A 21,743-nucleotide genomic window follows, 5' to 3' on the forward strand; every position below is an offset into this window, starting at 1 on the left:
TGGCACTCGTACATATGGTATGAAGACCCAAAAAAAGGGAGCATCTTTTTTAGACACGAAATAAGAAAGTCTTTGTTCAAGATTTGGGCTGAAATTAAAAAACAAGTATACAGATATACTCCCAGATGGCTCTCCCCAGTGGAAGCTTCAGTGCACCCCAACCTTTTTTCTTGGGGAAACCACCTTACTTATGAATCGCTACTGGATCCTAAACACGAATTGAAAATTGAGGAAAATGTGGATATGGATTGGTGGCTTAAAATGCAAGTTAAATCAAGATATAAAAAGGATAACGAAGTAGGATTCTCCAAAAAGTTAAATGAATTTGATTGTATTATATTAGGAACTGACCGGAAGCTTACTTCAAAAATATATAACTGGCTACTCGATTTGAAAATGCAAGACGAAAATGTGAAGGAAAATTGGATTAAATGGTTACAGGATTTTGGTTATACCATCGAATTAAGCGAATGGGAGAAAATATGGAAAGAGAATTTGAGATTGACAAAATCCGCCCAGCTAAAAGAAAATCTATATAAGATGGCTCATCGATGGTATTTTACCCCAGAAAGGCTTTCTAAAGCCTTCCCAAATGTATCGGATAAATGCTGGAAGTGTGGTAAAGTAAAAGGTTCTTTGTTCCACATATGGTGGAAATGTGACCTTGCAAAAAAATACTGGGTGCAAGTTTCGCTTTGGCGTAAAAAGATGTTAAAAGTTAATATTCCTCATGTGCCAGAATTGTACCTATTGAACATATGTAAAATCCTTATATCTAAAACAGCGAAAAAGTTATTGTTTTATATTATTACAATAGCGAGGACCTTATTTGCTAAATATTGGAAAATGTCTCAGATACCATCCAAAAGAGAGTTTATGTTAAACCTTTTAAATGCTGCAGAAATGGATATGTTAACATGTAGATTGAATGACGGGAACATGGAAGAGTGTGAGAAAACTTGGTATCCAATGTATGAATGGGCAAAAAAAATTGGGATTTGAATGGTCTTGAACAGAGATATTAATATTACAAATATTTAGTTTCTGGTATATTCGCTCCAGAAGATAAAATGTATATAGGATTATGAATAACATCTTTTTTGTTGTTGTTATTGTTGTGAATGCTGAATTGTTGTTTAGTTGTTATTTCCTTGGTTGTTTATTGCTGTTGTTTTCCTTTTGTTGTTGTGTAATGTTATAATAATAAAAAATGTTAAACATCGAAAGAGAGAAATGCCTTCTTCAAGCTGGCTGACAGGGCAGCTGGGGCTTCGAGAGTCACGCAATGTGTGTGAAAGAGCCACAAGTGGTTCCTGAGCCACAGTTTGGCCACCCCTGCTACAGAGCTCCAAAATAGCTGTCTTTACAAAAGCTTTCAAGGAGTTTTGTCTTCAAACACATAGTACATATATTGAAATTATTTAATACATTCCCAAACAACAAGAATTCATATCAATGGCTGTGTACATGCTGGCCCTAAATGTATTTTTTAAATCTTGAAGAAGAGAATCAGAAGACAGTAACTAAGGACTGTTGCAAGCAGCATTCTGTGCTTTCATTTTAATTTGTAATCTTCATTATGTACTACAATAATCACAATTGTGACTGCAATCAGACATGGGCACGAACCAGGGAAATTGTGGTTTGTATTGGTTCATGGTTTATTTAACTGCATGAACCAACAAGAACCACCATTTCCTCTTCATGCTGCAAAGTCAAAGCAAATGAGTCTGGGTGTCTGATCCCACAGAGCAGAATGGGACCTCCGTTATTGGCTCCCAGGGCTGTCAATCAAGCTACGGACAACTGCTATTGGTGTTTTTAGGGCTCCCAGAAGTCAATCCCCAGTGTTGCCTAGGATGTGTCTGAATTGGAACCAGGCTATCTGGCAAACAAACCAAATGAACTACCAAGAGAAACAAGCAGTTCATTTTATGGTTTGAGCATGGTGCAACCAAATGAATTGGTTCAAAAACCATGAACCGGCCCGGTGCATGCTTGAACCACTGTTTGTTTTTGGTTTGTGCTCATGTCTAATTTCAATCAACATATCTTTTTATCATACGTGTTCAGTGACTTCTAGTGCAAAATTATTGCAAAGGTTTAAGGGGAAAAACCTCAGTGCGAATCCACACCACTTTTATAGTTGCATTTGGATACTGAAATGTGGCAATTAAAGGATCAATGAAGAAAGCGGCAAACTGGAATACTGTAACTTGTTTAAACTCTTCTTCCAAACTGACATGAATAAAATACAAGGGAATTGAGGCTGGTTATTCTGGCAGGGCATAAGGCATAATTAGCTTCATTATCTAGGAAATGCCTAATTTGTTAACAGATGTCTTCCATTTCGTTCCCTACCGGGCAAGTGAGATAAAACTGTAGAGAATTTCAAATCCAGGGAATTATTGGAGTAGTTTGGCAGAGCACAAAATTACAAAACCCTGGGGTGTGAGTCCACACACTTACCAGTATAGTAGTCTGCAACCAGCCCCTAGAACTACCCACACAGTCAGGAGCCAAAGGGCAAACTTCTAACCTTACTGGGAATTAATTAAGAAGCTAACCCTGCAAGGAAGGTTACCTGCAGAAATGAGTTTCTGCAGCAATTATCTTGGTAAGTGGACTCTTTAAGTCTAGGTAGCGAAATTAAATTGCAGCATTTGAAGCCCAGAATACCCACTATATTCAAAAGATATTTATTAAAGCATGCAGGAATATTTCAAAGGCATGTAGCAGTAAGAGCGAAAACAACAAAGCTACCATTTAGAGTTCTAACTTCGCAGTAAGACATTAGCTCAAAGTTACCGGATATTACCTGTCTGAGTCGAAGTCACATGGCATTCCTGTCTCTCACGTGGTACCTTTGGAAATTAGTGCATCCTACCTCATGATAGCTGGAGCTAGCTACAAAGAACCATAAAGGTAGCCATTTTAAAGTCTAAGACAGGGGTGTCAAATTCTGGCCCACGGGCCACAACCGGCCTTGCCCAGGGTTTTAATCAGGCCCCCAGAGCTCTTTTCTCCCCCTCCAGCCTCCTGTCCTCGCTATTTGAAGCTCCAAGGTTAATAAATTTCCCTTCTCTTTCCGTTCCCTATCTCTTCTGTCTTGTCTTTGCAGGCTACAGCATAGACAATACTGCAAGGAAAACGTGGAACAGACTCTCCATCAAAGCTGCAGGGAGAATGTGGAGTGGATTTTCCATTAAGGTCTCTGTGCGCAGATAGATAAGGCCCAGGGATCTTGAGGGAAGATCTATTCCATGTTTTCCTTGCAGCTTTGTCTGTGCTGCAATATGTTTCAAGTTCCTATATAGACAACTGAAGTTCAGGCTTCCTAGAGTTGTGTCCTTGCAAATAATGCTTTGAGTCAGCTTGTCTCTGCTCAATGGACCTGACCTAGTGAGTACTCTAACCTGGAAGCCTACAGCTAAAGTGGAATATTATACTGGAGAGCCATTACCAATCTGAGTAGACTGGGGGGGGGGGTAGACGCTTGCAATGCCATTTCATTGTTTCCCCAGGCTCAGAGCATTTTATATTTTTAGTTTCTGTTGTGATCTCTGTGATTTTTCTTGATGTTTTACTTTTAAAATTGCATTGCCAAATCCCACTACTCCTCCACCTTTCCATTTTAAACAAAATATTGCAAGAGTTTTCAGCATGTTTGTATTTTAAGTTAAAAAATAATATCTTTAACTGCGTTTGTCTGTGTCCTTTATAAAGTTTATATCTCTGCTACCTCACATTACATTTCATGACACACATGGCCCCACAAAGTCCCATTTGTGTCAGATCTGGCCTTCTTAACAAATGAGCTTGACACCCCTGATAAGATTTGAGAGGCAGGAACCATTCTGAACAATCAAAAGTCAGACCAGTGATTCAAATGGCTCGGGGGAAAACTTTTTATGACAGGACGAAGATGTTGTATAATATAAACCACAACACCAAGTGAGGAGGCTTTGGCACCAAGTCCTAGCCTGGTGAACTAAGTGTGGTTCTAAGGTCATAGGGTCGATTGCCAGCTCTCTAGCACCAACAGGCAGTCATTTTCTATTTGGTCACTTCAACTCATCACTCAGGCTAGAGATTAATTTGAGGCCTGAATGTGCCTAATGAAAGAAATTGATTAAAGGTCCAATTTCCTTGATAAGAATAAAAAATGGAAGAATGTGGACAGGTTTAAAAGTAGCATTATTAATACCAAGACTGGCGTAACTGAAAAAGATAACAAAACTGGAAGCTAAAGGGCTATAAACCAAGTCCCAGTGAAGAAATCGGCAAAAGTGAACACGGGAGAAAACCAGCTCTGAGTATATTTATTAAGGTCAAGCCAAGAGAACAAGCAGAAACTTCAACCAAGTCATATGGTGAGTACAAACAGAGTTGTGTGTCTTGTCCTATGCATGCAGAAATTCATGGCCTGCAGTTACATGAACAGTTAGAAGGAACCAGATGTGTGAAATGACTTATTATTCTACAGTTGCTTAGAGGAGATTTTGTTCCTGAATTTCCTTGCATGTCACGATCTCCATTTTACATGTCCTCCCTTCCTCTAACTCTACCTATTGTGCAGGATTTTAATTCATTCTGTCTGTCTAATGATGTGGCCCAAGAAAGATTATGCTTCAAGAAAACATTTAGACTTAAAGGTACCACAGGATTCCTTTTAAAAACTTGGGATTTTAAGCATTTCAGTGGGTACTGCTGGTTTAAACTGCATGTTGTTTTTAGAATTATTATTGCACGCTGTCTTGAAGGGGTGTAAAAGACATGTGCTTCTTGGGAGGACAGCTATGGTGAACCTGGGCAGTATAATATAAAGTAGAGACATCACCCTGTCAACAAAAGTCCATATAGTCAAAGCGATGGTATCCCCAGTAGTAATGAATGGCTGTGAGAGCTGGACCATAAGGAAGGCCAAGTGCAGAAGAATAGATGCTTTTGAGATGTGGTGCTGGAGAAGAATCTTATTTATTTATTCGATTTATATCCCACCCTCCCCACCAAGAATCTTGAGAGTCCCTTGGACTGCAAGAAGATCAAATCAGTCAGTCCTAAGGGAAATTAATCCAGACTGTTCCCTGGAAGATCAGATGCTGAAGCTGAAGCTCAAATACTTTGGCCACCAAATGAGAAGGGAGCACTCACTGGAGAAGATCCTGATGATGGGAAAGACAGAAGGCAAAAGAAGAAGGGGATGGCAAAAGATGAGATGGCTGGACAGCATTACTGATGTAACAAACACGAATTTGAGCAGACTTCGGAGGATGGTGGAAGACAGGAGGGCCTGGCATCACTTTGTCCATGGGGTCGCAAAGAATCGGACTCGGCTGCGCAACTGATCAACAACAACAATAAAAGACCAAAGCATCAATTAGGGGGAAAAATTAAAAGTAAAAAGCTTGGAAAAGTTAAAGAGCATGGAAATATTGCACATGGGCTGAAGAGAGGCATCCTGAAGAAGCCTGGGGCACACTGGACACAGGCAGGCGCTTTGCGCCTCATTTAAATTGGGTCTCTTTGGCATCCAAAGATCATCTCTCCGCATATTTTTTTGTTTTTCCTTGCTAGCTTGTAAACCCTTCATTCCTCCGGGAGCATGTTCTCTTTACGTCAGCTTTAAGTTAAGATTACAGTGAAGATCACTGAAGGCGGCAACACAGGAAACAAAGCACTGAAGTCAGGAAGAAGCCAAGGTAATATTAGAAGAGTTTGTATGAAGTCAAGGAGAAAAGGAGGCAATAAGAAAGCCAGGAAAAAGCTAGTGCTAAGACAAAATTTGATCTGCTGGGGGAAGAAAAGAGAGCCTGCACATCAACAGGAGCTGCAGCACCTTCTGATGCTGATGTTAATAAATAGTGGTATCTGAAAAAGAGATGGAAGTTTTTTGTGCTCTGACACATTAAAAGGCTATTATTAACATGGCTACTGAAGACTATGTCTTCTTAATGAATAGATGTTGTACACAATGACAGTAATAACCATGTTCTAGCAGAGATAGCCTGGATCATTTGGAAGCAATAGCCTGATTGGAAAGGAAAGGTCCCCTGTGCAAGCACCAGTTGTTTCCGACCCTGGGGTGACGTTGCTTTCACAACGTTTTCACGGCAGACTTTTTACGGGGTGGTTTGCCATTGCCTTCCCCAGTCTTTTACACTTCCCCCCCAGCAAGCTGGGTACTCATTTTACCGACCTCGGAAGGATGGAAGGCTGAGTCAACCTTGGGCCGGCTACCTGAACCAGCTTTCGCTGGGATCGAACTCAGGTCGTGAACAGAGAGTTCAGATCACAGTACTGCAGTACTGCTGCTTTACCACTCTGCTCCACGGGGCCGGATGTTAATTGGCTGCTTTGGGGAGGGATGGTGGCTCAGTGGTAGACCATCCGCTTGGTAAGCAGAAGGTCCCAGGTTCAATCCCTGGCACCTCCAACATGCTTTCCTGATAGCTGGGAAAGGGGCACAGCGACAAACAGGGATATGTGTTTTAATGTGAACATATTTTGATGAACTCTCTTTCCCCTTCATCAGATTATGCAAGCCGCTATAGGGTCCCTTTTCTGAATTATTTGGGTCTGACCATTCAGTCCAGTATTGTCTTCTCTGATTGGCAGCAACTCTTCAGGGACTTGGGCTCTTTTCACTACCTGAAATCTTTTTCCCTCCACTGAAAATGTTGGAGATTGGACATCGGATTTTTTTACATGGAGAGCATACACAGTTCCAGGAGTCTTATTTCGTAGAAAAAGAAGTACTGGAGCTCATTAGCACAACTAATTTGCATATGACACACACACCCTGACATCACCAGAATGTATACTAAATTATATCAGCTCAGCATCTACCTTAAAATGCTTCTTGAATTAGAACTGTCATAATAAAACCTTACTCCCATCATACTTTTAAAATTACTTTCTCCTATGTGGCCACAGTGGCATGATGAAAAGTTCCATCTGTCTGCTTTATATGTTTTTGGTTATTTTCCCATTTTTCGTGGGGTCAAATATTAGAAAGTTTGTCAGATCTTAAAGTTCAGCAAAATTTTCATGGGGACTTGAACAATGGAGCCCAGAAGCAAGTATTTTTTTTTTTTGAAGGGGGTAAGAAAGAAAGAGCACAATAACATGTAGAGGTTCTGGAGCTCTGCTCCTGCCCAAAATGAAGACTGAACGGTTCTACTGAGCCATGGCCCCTTCTGTCTCAGCAGAGGTCTAGGAGGAGGAGGAGACTGGATTTAAACCCTGCACTTCACTCAGAGTGGTTTACAATCTCCTTCCCTTCCTCTCCCCACAGCAGACACCTTGTGAGGTAGGTGGGGCTGAGAGAGCTCTGATACAACTGCTCTTGAGAGAACAGCTCAGAGAACTTAACTGACCCAAGGTTACCCAGCTGGCTGCATTTGGAGAAATGGGGCATTAAACACAGCTCTCGCAGATTTTGTGAGCCCCGTGGAGCAGAGTGTTAAAGCTGCAATACTGCAGTCCTAAGCTTTGCTCACGACCTGCGTTCAATCCCCAGTGGAAGCTGGGTTTTCAGGTAGCTGGCTCAAGGTTGACTCAGCCTTCCATCCTTCCGAGGTTGGTCAAATGAGTCCCCAGCTTGCTGGGGGGAAAATGTAGAAGTGGGAAAGGCAATGGCAAACCACCCCGTAAAAAGTCTGCTGTGAAAACATTGTGAAAGCAACGTCACCCCAGAGTCGGAAACGACTGGTGCTTGCACAGGGGACCTTTCCTTTCCTTTTTTCTCTCGCAGATTAGAGTCTTGTTGTTAACCGCTACACCAAACTCCAAAGACATTATGTGTTCTATATGTGAGGGAAAGCAAATAGAAAGGTAGGCAGAAAAGTGATAATTCATGAAGTGACTTCCACATATGATCCAGTGGCCATCAAACTTGTCTTTCAACCAGAACATATAGATGTGTCCAATGCAAACAAGCTCTTAACCATATGAATACCAAAAATTAGGATATGAAACTACAGAAAGCAGCAGGGAGATACAGCAGAGCCACAAAACAGTCTGAAACCTTTTGTCTGGGCTGGTTATTTCATTGAGATCACACAAACACCCACAAAAGAAGCGGGAAGTGGAACTGGAAGGCCTAGCTACTGAAGAAGGCATGAAGTACCTCACAGCTGGCATAAAAGTAAAGCAGAAATCAACCTTTTACATATATAAAATCCCTTTACTGATAATCATTAGGGCTCTCCCAAAAATTGAAAGCACAGCTGACATAGCAATGCAGCCAGGCCTTGCCCTTCAATAGGAAACAAAATGGCTCCATCTAAGTTGCAACTAAAGGTGAAGCCCTTCAAACTACAGCTGATGGAATAACCTTCACTTAGGTTTCTCTTGATCCTAATTTAGAGAGTATGGTTATTGTTTTTTTCACAAGATGGCGGCCTTAATTGATGCCATTAGAATACGGCGTCACCCCATAATTGCAAAATCACAGAGTTGGCTCCGTATGACAGATCCATAAAACCAGGCCTAGGGACTTTATTGCCAAGGCCCTAGACTATTACAGCAAAGAAGCAATTCTCAGAGAAGGAAGCACCAGAGGATCCCTTCCTGTCAAGGGTTCAATCACCCAAGCATTTCAAGATATTTATTCCTCCTCAGATGCTGAGGAAAAGACAATCACTAAAACTCATAACAGAGAGACTAACTGATACAAAACAGAAATGCCGCTGAGGGGGTGCCCTGCTTAACTTCTGTGTAAGCCAAACAAGAAACTCAGATCAAGGACACCTGCTACTTGAAGCACTTCTAGAGCAGATCGCCCAGCAGATTTAACAACTTCAGCTGAGAGCTCCCCAGACTCCAAAAAAAAAAAAAAAACCCACCAAAAACCCCCCCACAGAGCGAAAGGTACAACAGAACAACTGCTGAAAGAAGTTCTAAACAGAGTGCCTTGGTAAAATGTTCTAATTTACAAGAGAGTTATATGCTGCTATCTCAAGAACTAAAGAAGATGGAGCACTGTGGCTTGAAATACATCCTCCTGACTGCTAGTGTTCCATTTCCTATGAGATTGTTCAGTTTCACTTCCTTCACTTCTATTTCTACTAATATTATGTTATGCTTTCTTATGCGTCATGTTTATACACTGCACCAAAGGATCTGGCCCGAAGCAAACACTGCAGTTAGCAGCTGACAAGTGACGAATGGGACCAATGGGCACGTTTCCTCACCCGATCAACTCTTCTCTCTCGAATGAAAGAGCAAGCTGCAACCAAATTCCCTGCTCTGTCTTACTGACCTGCTCTGCCTCCCCCGGACTGTCTACTCTGACAACCAGACTTCCGCCTGCCTGACTCTTACCACAGCCGTGCCCCAAGACTTCTAGCCCTGACACCCTCAGGATAGCTTGAGCTAGAGAAGAAAACAAATTACCGTTTGCAGGGATGGTGACTTATCCCTTGCTTTGTGGTACTCATCCACGCACTCGAGACAGTAGCAGAGGTCATCGTTGGCTGCAGCAAGTTCACCAGGGGGCAGCACCTTAGAAGCATAACTTTCCAGCAACTGGATGGCCTTGAGACCACCAGGGGTACACCAGCAGCACGTATTCATTCTGCACAGATAAAACAAAAAAAAGGAGACTCCATGAAGTCATCATGCAAAAACAATCAGGCTCCGCTGTAGCACTCTCCACAATGAATTCCTGTGTTTCATTCTAGGATGCATAAAATTCTGTATTTCTGTTACTCATTTTATTTACTGTGTGCATCGCCTGCTGAGGTTAGAGAGAGATTGCGTAATGAGAAAGAATGTTATTTTGAAGTCAGGGAATGGCTATGCCAAGTAGATCTGCTCCCTTCCAACATGCTACTGAGCACTTGTGAAAAAAGGAAGATGGCAATCACTAGGTTCTACATACCATGTTGGAATAAACAACTTGAGTCTTTTAAGTTGCCACTAGACTTCCGGTTTTTATTTTGCTATAGTAGACTAGGTATGGCTACACAGCAAAGAAAAGAACAGTAAAGATCAGCTGTAGCACTAAGAGGGACTCAAACAGAGCTTTACTAAGGGCATGTAGAATCAAATTAAGGTGCCAAACAGGAAATTTGTGATTAACAGGGATTACTGAGAGAGAAGTTACTTTAAAGAACTGCCGACTGTGAAAATCGCTTGAAGTACTATTCTGGACGAGTCGGGTCAAGATACACCTTAATAAACTCTAGGCATCTAGCTATCTCTCCTATATCACATCATTTGATTCCTGGCAAGAAATACACTTCAGACCAAAGTTCAGTTTCAATATCTGTCTCTTGAATCAGATTAAGTAATGAGTGGGATAACAATATATAATCAATTCGGGTGAATGAAATCTAGAGAAATAGTATGTGAATTGCGTTCCTGATGATGTAGCACTCTCCATATATCACACAGACTGTGCTTTCTAATGATATGTAACAGTTCAGTAGCCATATCAGAGTTATGTTTCAGCTTTTTCAGTTTCAATGAATCCAAAATACAATTAAAGTCTCCACCAATCAATATCTCACATTCCTGAAAAAGTTCTGGTAGAGAAATCTCACGATATCTGACGTACTTCCTGTGTTGACTATGAGTGCTGCAGATCTATGACGATGGGGCTACCTCCTCAACCACAGATAGATTAAGCAATAAATTCCTTTCTCCTTTTAGCACTGTCTTTTAAATTTACAAAGTTCAAATTTAGCCCCTTTTCTTCTCCTGCTTTCAGGCTTCCATTATTTCCAACTCCCACCTTTTAATTTTGTTTTGTTTAGCTTTAGTTAGTCCCGGAGCAATCAGTACCTTTTTTTTGTAGTTTATCCAGATCAACACCAGTCTTTTGTAAATTAGATGTTTAAAGTTATAAAAGAAGATTTGGATCCTGTTGAGCTTATGTCAAATAAATGACTCTGGAAACTTCTGCAGATGATGAATATGCAACTTCTCTCCAGAGATCCCTCAAAGGAGCCCCCCCCCCCGGACTCCCTTTCAGCCTAGGTAAGTCTCCTCAAAGTATCTGTGCATATCTTGAACAATTCTCTAGCTGAGAAAAGTAGGCAGTAGGCATTAATTTGCCTTTTACTACCCCGAACAGAAGTGCCAGCTTGCCCCCATTAAGGAAAGCAGCTCAGCTCGCCATTTTCCGATCCCGGAAGTACCGAAATCCAAACTTTATAAAAACTTGATAACAGACTGCTGTCACCCATTGAAATATCAACTTGCATAAACGGAGTATCTTCACAGAGATATTCCAAAGGCTTCTTGTTCGGAAATATGGGACTCATATGCCAATACCACTTCAATCTTTAACATTCATTTACAATTTTTAAAGATCATGACATGTTGGTGCTTCACACCCAGAAAACCTCTAATGAATCTTCAGGTGAACCCCTTATACTGGAAGAACTGTGGTTCAGTAGGGATTCATTTGCACTGTTGGTGGTAGTGTCGTTAGTCAACGATTTTGGAAAATTATTTTACAGCATATTTCTTATACAGCATCACAATCTCTGCCTGCAACTCTGAACCTATTGCTTCTCACTATATGGGATAACTCAAATCAATTTCTACATAAGGACTTAGTTCATACCCTTCTAGCAACAGCTCATCTCACTATTGCTGCAGTCTGGAAATCATCTTCTTCACCTACCTTAAAGACCTGGCACAACAAAATATGGCATCAGTTTGTAATGCATAAGATCTCGACTATTGTAGACCACTCTCATTCTTGCTCAACTAAACATACAATAAATTTGTTTCTATATGGGCCCCATTTTTAAATTACATGGCAGAACATGAATTTCTTCCATCTAACAGTATATACCACTCATGGTTATATTTCTAAAAAATTATTCTTGCTATTTTTTTTTTCTTATTTGGCTCTTAATTTCCTACTTCTTAGTGCAAAGATTTTTTTAAAAATATTTTTTTTAAGTTTTTAATTTTTATTTATTTATTTTCCCCTTAATTGGTTTAGTAGCCTCCAGGATTTGGCTTCCTATTGTTTACTTCCCCTAGCTCCCAATATACTTAGTATTTTACCTGCAATATTTCAGTAACTAAAATGCTGCAGTATAATTACCTCTTCTGAAGATTTTTTTATTTTATTTTAAAGATTGACACTGAATTATAGATCATAAAATACTTGTTGATTGTATCCAATTTTAAAATGTTAATAAAAGTTATATTTTGGGGGGGAAATAATCTTTAATTATATTTGCCTGTGTCTTTTATAAAGTTTACATCTCCACTACCGGGAATTATGTTTTATGACACACATGGCCTGGCCCAACAAGGTCTCAAATATATCAGATCCGGTCCTTCTAACAAATTAATTTGACACCCCTGGAATAGAGTATACCCTCTGGGAATGTTGCTAGAGGAGGACTGTCTCTATAGCCCCAATATCCAACAGATGTTGGATTGTCTCTCATAACAGTTCTGCTGTCATAGGATGGATAGGGACTGGTGAAGGAGTGAAGCGGTGTGAGGGGAATGTAGTGAGGTGTACTTTGTAGCCTGCTTCCACTATGGATAGAACGCAACAGTCTGTGATCTGTTGCGATTGATGTACGAAGTCCAATAGACATCTCTCTTTTTTGGCATCAAACGGATGGCTTATTTTTCTTGGGTGGTTGTGTCTTGCTGCTTTCGGTAGAACTGTCACTGTTGGAATCTTGCTTGATAGCTAAATTGGCATCCCCCTCTGACCTCTTTATGGTCTCTGCCTCTTTGACTGAAAAGGCCTATTTATCTCTTTATTGTGTAATCCTTCTCCTTACTTGGTGACATAGACGGCATAGCTCTCTTCTTTTCCTTAGTCTCAACCAGGACTTTATTGAGGGCTCTTTTCCCAAAGGGTAGTCTTCCAAAGAATGTTTGTGGAGAGGTTAGACTGACAGCTAATCCACTTTCCAGTGTTTAAGGCAGCATTTGCCCAACATTTGCACCCTCAGCTCTGGCACAATATTGTATATTGTTGAGAGGCATCCAAGGCAAACTATGCTGTTCATTTGATCTTGAGCAAAGATCTTTATACCGTCTGGCTCAGGCTGTTGTAAGAAGTTGTCTACTGACATGACAATACATCAGGTAAAGTTTGAGGGGACCACTGATGATCTGATCACCAGGGATGCCACCTTGTAAGACTTTTTAGCATAGACTCATTTTTTTTTCTATCTACAGCACAGGTCCCCAACCTCTGGGCCACCCACCCCACCCCCGTGGAAAAATTGACTTCCACAAAACCAGTCTCTGGTGCCAAAAAGGTTGTGGACCATTGATCCATCTTTTAACAAGACAACACCTGAGTGCAAGGCAACAACAGGTGCATCTATTAAGGGGATCTTTAAATCTTCCACAGTCTCATCCAGTAGACTACAGAATTTTTTAGTAATCAATTGGTTTTTTTTTAAATTTTAAACCAATTTTATTGTTAAATAGATATAATACAATACAAACAGCCTAAACATCAAACCAAAATGGTAACTATAACTTCTGCCATTCTGCCATGTTTACATCATATTAATAAGAATCTTAATAATATACAAAATTTACATATTTCTCTGGTAATTTACACAAAGAACTTTGATGATTCTGTATAAATTCAAAATAAGGGAACCATTTTTATAAGTTTTATCCAAAATAGGATCTGCTATCAAGTTAAGGTCTCCCCCTAGCACAATCTCACCTTGTTTAAACTCATTTATTTATTTATTTATTTATATTTAGACTTATATCCCGCCCTTCTCACCGAAGTGTCTCAGGGCGGCTCACAACATTGTAATTTACATAGATTCAGTTTAAAAACATTTACAAATAAAGTTAAAACCATAATTAATAAAACAAAATAAAAATAAAACCAGCAGTCTGTAAATGCATTTTTAGTTCCATCCAGAAGATATTCTCATTGTCAGTTAGATGTTATAGGCCTGCCGGAAGAGGGCTGTCTTACAGGCCCTGCGGAACTGCCCTAGGTCCCGCAGGGCCCGCACCTCCTCCGGCAGCTGGTTCCACCAGTAAGGTGCCATTATTGAGAAGGCCCGATCTCTGGTGGATTTTAGGCGGGCCTCCTTTGGCCCGGGGATTACCAGCAGGTTTTGTGAACCCGATCGTAGTACTCTCTGGGGAACGTGTGGGGAGAGACGGTCCCTAAGGTAGGCAGGTCCTAGGCCATATAGGGCTTTAAAGGTAATGACCAACACCTTGTACCGGACTCGGAATGTTACTGGCAGCCAGTGCAGGTCTCGGAGCCCCGACCGAATGTGCTCCCATCTTGGGAGCCCTAATAGCAGCCGGGCAGCGGCGTTCTGCACTAACTGCAGTTTCCGGGTCCGGCACAAGGGTAGCCCCATGTAGAGGGCATTACAGTAGCCCAACCTCGAGGTGACCGTAGCATGAATCACTGTTGCTAGGTCGTCGCGTTCCAGGAAGGGGGCCAATTGCCTCGCCCGCCTAAGATGAAAAAATGCGGACTTGGCAGTGGCTGCTATCTGAGCCTCCATCGTCAGTGAAGGCTCCAATAGTACCCCCAAGCTCTTGACCCTGCTTGCCGCTGTCAGCGGCGCGCCGTCAAAAACTGGCAGGGGGATTTCCCTTCCCGGGCCGCAATGACCCAAGCAAAGGACCTCTGTCTTCGCCGGATTCAGCTTCAGCCCGCTCAGCCTAAGCCACCTAGCCACTGCCTGTAACGCCCGGTCCAAATTTTCTGGGGCGCAGGCGAGCCGGCCGTCCATAAGCAGATAGAGCTGGGTGTCATCAGCATATTGATGACAACCCAGCCCATACCCTCGGGCAATCTGGGCAAGGGGGCACATATAGATTTTGAATAACATCAGGGAAAGCACCGCCCCTTGAGGCACTCCGCAGTCAAGCGCGTGTCTCCGGGACAGTTCTTCCCCGATCACCACCCTTTGTCCCCAACCGTCAAGGAAAGAGGAAAGCCATTGCAAGGCCAGCCCCTGAATCCCTGCGTCGGCAAGGCGGCACGCCAGAAGCCGATGGTCGACCGTATCGAACGCTGCCGATAGGTCTAACAGCAGCAGCACCGCCGAGCTGCCTTGATCCAGATGCCGCTGAAGACCATCCACCAGGGCGACCAGCACCGCCTCCGTCCCGTGGCCCGGGCAAAAGCCAGACTGGCAGGGGTCAAGGACAGAAGAATCCTCCAGGAAACTCTGTAGCTGCAACGCCACTGCCCACTCAATAAGTTTGCCCAAAAAGGGCAAATTCGAGACCGGCCGATAGTGTGCCAATTCGGCCGGATCTAACGTTGTTTTTTTCAAGAGGGGACGGACCACCGCCTCTTTAAGCGCTGATGGAAAATGCCCCTCCAATAGGGATCTATTTATGATATCCCGTATAGGATATCTTAGCTCCCTCCGGCAGGTCTTAATAAGCCAGGAGGGGCACGGGTCCAATTTACAAGTTGTTGGGCGTGCAGATAGGAGGATCCTGTCAACTTCTTCCAGGCTGAGCACACCGAAGCCGTCCAGAACACGATCCGAAGACAGGCACGGAGCCATTTTCTATGAACCATTTTCTATGAACTCTAATTGATTATTATTTGGGGCATATATTGTTGCTATAGTTATTGGGTAACCATCAAGGTCACCTTGAATAAACAGATATCTACCTTGTGGATCAACTAATGTTTTTTGACATTGGAAAGGAGTGCATTTTGAAATCAGTATGGCCACACCCCTTGTTTTAGATGAGCCTGGAGCTTGGAAGCTCTGAGAGAACCATTTTGGTTTTTAAATGGGGATCATATGTTTTTTTTGAGATGGGTTTCTTGTAGACATAGTTTGGTGTAGTGGTTATGTGTGCGGACTCTTATCTGGGAGAACCGGGTTTGATTCCTCACTCCTCCACTTGCACCTGCTGGAATGGCCTTGGGTCAGCCGTAGCTCTGGCAGAGGTTGTCCTTGAAAGGGCAGCTGCCGTGAGAGCCCTCTCCAGCCCCACCCACCTCACAGGATGTCTGTTGTGGGGGAGGAAGGTAAAGGAGATTGTGAGCCGCTCTGAGACTCTTCGGAGTGGAGGGCGAGATATAAATCCAATATCTTCTTCTTCTTATACATTTGATTTGAGATTCTTCTAACCTTAATAGGATTTCCTAATCCTCTGCAATCCCAAGAGGTTATTTTAATGTGCTTAGACATTGTTGTCACTACAGAAATATCAACCTAGCTATGTATAACTTGGCAGAATAGCTTAAAAAAATAACACTTACCAAACTAAACTTCTCTGAGAACAATTAGGGTAACTATTTAACTATTTAACAAATCCTCAACTAGTGGGATAAAGTTCTACGCCTCTATATATTAAGAGAGATTAATTAAAATACCCTCATTAAGGAACTGAAACTAACTATCAATCTATTACTAATAAAGAATATGAGGGCAGTTTTAATATATTAAACTTTGTTACATAAACAACTCCTCCCTCCAGCTTAAATAGTAATTTACTATGAATAGTTCTTAGCAGTATGATGATTATTTTAGATAATTTTTTAAATCTGTAACAGATAATTAGCCTAAAATGGAAATTAATTTGATTGTCAAAACTATAGCTTTTACTCAAAAGATATAAAAATTTAAGTTTTTAATGAACATTTATTAACAAATGATAAGATCTTCATTTGATGAGCCTTTGAAAAATATATATACTACACTAAACTAAACTAATTGCTTATATTATCTAAGCAATATATATACTACACTAAACTAACCTAATTGCTTATATTATCTAACCTTAATCATTAAACTTTAATGTCACCAATTATAAAAATTCATTAACTATAACAGAACCACATAAATTCATAATGCTATACACCTGTGAATGGCCATATGCACTATTATAGTCATGAGTCATGCATTAACTGCTTACTGTGAGTACAATTTTTAAATCAAATTAAGCACTAATTTAAAACAAACAGATCATTGTGATAAGTATAAATCTCAGTTATATCATTTTTTTATGTTTCTAATTTAAATATTTTATTGTGAATCAGACAATAATAACAAACAAAGCCAAACACATGTCAAACAGCACACACATTATATACACACAAAAACCCGTGACTTCCCACCACCTGTCCACCCACATGTATAAGGAGTTGTAAGGGCTTTACCAAATACCAGTTCTAATATCTCACCACCATTCCAATACTTTTTGCCCATATATACACTGGTTCCCAAGTTTTCATACATTCTTTCCAATTACCGTCTCTCAATCTTACAGTCAGAATATCCACTTCGGCAGAATCTAATAATTTAAATAAAAATTCTTCTCTGTCCGGAATTTGGGGGGATTTCCAATATTTCGCATAAAGTATCCTAGTGGCAGTGATCATATACATTAATAATTTCTTTTCCCCTCGGGGCAAATTTTCTTTACATATACTCAGTAGGTAGAGTTCAGGGGAGTGTTTAATCTTTTTTTTAAAAACCTTTTGGATCCATATATTAATTTGTGTCCAGAATTTTTTAGCAAATTCACACATTCACCAAATATGGTAGAGTGTTCTTTTGACTTTTTTACATTTCCAGCACTTATTGTTGTAGCTTGGGTTCATTTTGGCCAGTCTTCCAGGGGTAAGATACCACCTATACATCATTTTGTACAAGTTTTCTTTAAAAACTGTTGCTTTGGTCAATTTAATATTATATTTCCAGATTTTTTCCCATTCCTCTAATTCGATAGGGTAGCCAAAGTCCTGTAGCCACCTTATCTAACTTTCTTTAACTGATTCGCTTTGCATCTCAACCTTTAATAACCAATTGTAAATTTTAGAGATCAATTTTTTGGGCTCATAGATCATAATATCAAATTCATTTACTTCCGAGTCTTTTGGGAAGCCCAGAACTTTATCCGATTGATACATCAACTTAACCTGGCATCTAACCCACCAGTCCGATATGGTGCTTCCTTCCAAATTTAGATTATTATCAGAATCTAGCAATGTGGCATAATTATAAGAATTTCCCCAATTATATAAATTCGGTTGTGTGGCTGCTTCCACTGGTGAAACCCAAAGTGGTGTATATGTATAAGTTTTGCTTTTAGTTTCAAACCACACCTTGTAAATCGCCTTACGTATTTCATGGCTCTGAAAGTTGCTATTTCTTTGGGAGGGTTGGTACCAGGTGTATGCGTGCCAACCCTTGGTCAACCCTGCACCTTCCAGTACTAATAATCTTTTATCTTCCAATAAGAGCCAATCTCTAGCCCAGGCTAGACAAGATGCTTTATAGTATAGATTCCAGTCCGGTAGGGCCATACCCCCTCTTAACTTATTTTCTTGGAGGACTTTTAACTTGATTCTTGGCTTCTTGTTTTGCCAGATAAAAGCCAGAACTATTTTATTAAGTTTCTGAAAAAAGGACTTAGGTATTTCAATTGGAATCATCTGAAATAGAAATAAGATTCTAGGGAGGATATTCATCTTGATGGTGGCTATTCTCCCTAAAAGGGAGATTTGTAGATCTCTCCATTTCTCCAAATCTGCTTCTATTTCCTTAATAATCTTCTCGTAATTATCTCGATAGAGAGATTTCAAATCGTTTGTTAAATGAACCCCTAAGTATCTAATTCTTTTTTCGTGTTTAAATCCAGATTTGGCCTCTAATTGTATTATTTGTTCTTTATTCATGTTTTTGGTTAGGAATTTAGTTTTTTGCGTATTAACTTTAAAACCAGAGACTTCTCCAAATATTAACTTTAAAACCAGAGACTTCTCCAAATTGTTGTAGCCTTGTTTCCAATTTATCAATAGAGTGGATAGGATCTTCTAGGATGAACAGCATATCATCTGCAAACGCCTGAATTTTAAATTCTTCATTTTTTATTTTCAAGCCCCTAATTTCAGTATCGTCTCTTATCTTCTTAATCAAAAATTCGATTGTCAACACAAAAAGGAGAGGAGATAAGGGGCATCCTTGTCTGGTCCCCTGTTGACAAATTGACAAATTGTGAGTTGCATCCATTTATATTAATTTTTGCGGTTTGCTTAGTATATATGGCTTCTATGAGCTTCTTAAAACTCCTGCCACAGCCTATTGCTTCCAATGCTTTGCCGATAAATTTCCAATCCACGTTATCAAACGCTTTTTCAGCGTCTAGTGAGATACCTGCGAATTGCTTGTCAGGATGCTCTTTGTAGTACTCTAAGATATTCAGAAAGTACCTCAAATTTTGCCGCATCATCCTTCCCGGTATGAATCCAGTTTGGTCTTCCTGTACTATGTTTGTTATAACTTTTTAAAATCTATTAGTCAGTATCGTCGCGAAGATTTTATAGTCTGCATTTAGGAGAGAGATTGGTCTATAATTTTTGATATCTGTCGGTTCCGTTCCTTCTTTATGGATTAAAGATATCCATGCCTCCCTCCAAGATGTTGGAATTATAGCCGATTCCTGAATTTTCTCTAACACTTTTTTATAAGGAATTAAAAGTAAATCTTCAAAAGACTTATATACTTCCACCGGCAAGCCATCTGGACCCGGGGTCTTGTTGGCTTTCTGTTTTTTGATTGCTTCAGTTATTTCATAAATTGTGATGGGGCTCTCTAAGGATTCCCGCTGCTCTTCCGTTAATTGCTTCATATTGGCGCTTTTTATATAGTCTTCTTGCTGTTGCTCTACGATTTCCTGCTTTTTGTAAAGTTTTCGATAAAAATTTTGGACGATTTGTCTCATTTGATCTTCTTGGTTAGTCTCTTCACCTTCTTTGTTTTTTAATGATCTTATAATTCTTTTCTCTCTCTCTTTTTTAAGTTTATAAGCTAGCCATCTACTTGTTTTGTTGGCGTTTTCAAAGTAGTTTTGCCTGGCTCATTTCAGTTTTCTTTCTAATTCTTCCGTTAGCCATAAATTGATTCCATGTTGTGTGGCTTGTATTTTAAGTTTTATATCTTTGGTATTGCTAATTTTTTGCTGCTTCTCATGTTCCTTTAACTCTTTCACCAGGTCCTTATATGACTTCATTCGTTCTCTGTTTCTTTTTGCTGTATAGCTAATAGCTATACCTCTAAAAAAAGCTTTGAAGGTGTCCCAGATATTCTGGATGCTTGTGTCTTGTTCTGAGTTACGTTGAAAAAATTCCTTTATTTCCTTTTTAGCTCTTTCCATAAATGCTGTTTCTTTCAAGATCTGGAGGTTCAAAGTCCAACGATTGCTCCTTAAGGGATATTGCAAGACCACCTGAATAGGGTTGTGGTCTGCAAACGTTTTCGGTAAGATGTTGGCTTGGTTAATTAGCGGGATTAAGTCTGTCGAGATCCAACACATGTCAATTCTAGACCAACACTTGTGAACATGCGAATAGTGTGTAAAGTCTTCTGCTTGTAAATTCTTGATTCTCCAAGTATCGATCAAGTTTAGTTCTTCTGCCATCTTATAAAAGGTAAGACACTACGAGATGGATTTTTCTTCAGTTTTTCAATTTTTTTGTCTTTTTTAGCGTCAAATACTGCGTTGTAGTCTCCTATAATGCAGCAGTTTTCTGGCTGTAGTTCCAGTAATTTCCGGTGTAAATTTTTATAGAAATTTTCTTGTTTGTCGTTTGGAGCATATATATTTACGACAAGGGTTCTCCTTTTGTTAATTATGGCTTCTATTATTAAGATCCTTCCTAGTTCATCTCTGTACAACAATTTGGAATCTATATTCTGGCTGACATATATGGCTACTCCTCTTCTCTTTCCATCATCACATGAGTGGTATAACTGTCCCAGTTTCTTGTTTTGTAAAAATTTGGTGTCATCTTTCTTTATATGTGTTTCTTGTAAACAAATGATTTGAGCTTTAGTCTTTTGGAGTTGTAAAAAGGTCTTTCTTCTTTTCTTAGGTTCATTTAAGCCGTTTACATTCACAGATAAAATCTGTAGCCCAATGTTATTATTCATCCTAGTATCTTTTTACTATCTGCTATATTTCTTTGGTCTTTTTTGGTATGTTGTCTTTTCTCTTTTAAGTTTCTGTATATCTTCTTCCTCTTTTCCACACAAATCCGCTTCTTCATCTCTATCTTCTCCTGTATCCGATCCGTGGCTACTTGAAGCTACAAAACTATCCCAAAAATCCTCCATTTTTGCCAGTGTAGTAATGTTATACCTTTTAGATTGGTAGGTGAAAAAAATCCCTTCTGGAATCAACCACTTGAATTGTATTGAGTGCTTTAGTAGCCAATTTGCTAACTTCTTGTACCCCAGTCTTCTTTGACGGATCGGCCAAGGAATGTCTTTCAACACTTTAATACTAGTGCCTTTCCAATTCAAACCATCATCTCTTGCTTTTTTTTGGATTCTTTCACAGGTTATGACTCGAGAGAACCTGACCAGAATTTCTCTTGGTAGATTAAGTCTTTTGGTGTGGGCGGAGGATATTCTTTTGACCCAGTCAATCTCTCTCCTTCCTTCCTCCAATAGGTCCTCCTCCTCTGTATTTAGTATTTCCAGGATTTTGTTCTCTAGAATCTCTCCCCTCTCCTCTGGGACATTTTGGAACCGTTATATATACGCCGCTTTTTCCATTTCCAGCCTTGCTACTCTATCTTCCAGATCAGCCAAATCAGATTTATTTTCCTGTACCGTTGCTATAGTGGCTTTGCTTTGATCTTCCAAATTTTCTACTTTTGCCGCTAAGGTATGTACTTGTTGCGTATTTGCTAGAAGTTGCTTTTGGAAGTCTTCCACTTTCTCATTGGTTTTTTTTATCTCTCCCATAAGTTCAGTTTTCATCTCTACCAGAGC

At 40.2% G+C, this 21,743-nt stretch overlaps 1 protein-coding gene across 1 annotated transcript in view; it reads right to left on the bottom strand.

The window, feature by feature from the left end:
* The window catches only part of SETX (senataxin), a 106,309-nt gene that overhangs the window by 71,435 nt on the left and 13,131 nt on the right, over nucleotides 1-21,743 (bottom strand). The window contains exon 2 of the mRNA XM_060251588.1: nucleotides 9,400-9,580. Within this exon, the coding sequence (XP_060107571.1) occupies nucleotides 9,400-9,579 (180 nt within the window). The 5' untranslated portion in view covers nucleotide 9,580. The remainder of the gene's footprint in view (nucleotides 1-9,399; nucleotides 9,581-21,743) is intronic.

This window comes from Heteronotia binoei, chromosome 12 (assembly GCF_032191835.1).
Source record: "Heteronotia binoei isolate CCM8104 ecotype False Entrance Well chromosome 12, APGP_CSIRO_Hbin_v1, whole genome shotgun sequence".
Classification (NCBI taxonomy): domain Eukaryota; kingdom Metazoa; phylum Chordata; class Lepidosauria; order Squamata; family Gekkonidae; genus Heteronotia; species Heteronotia binoei.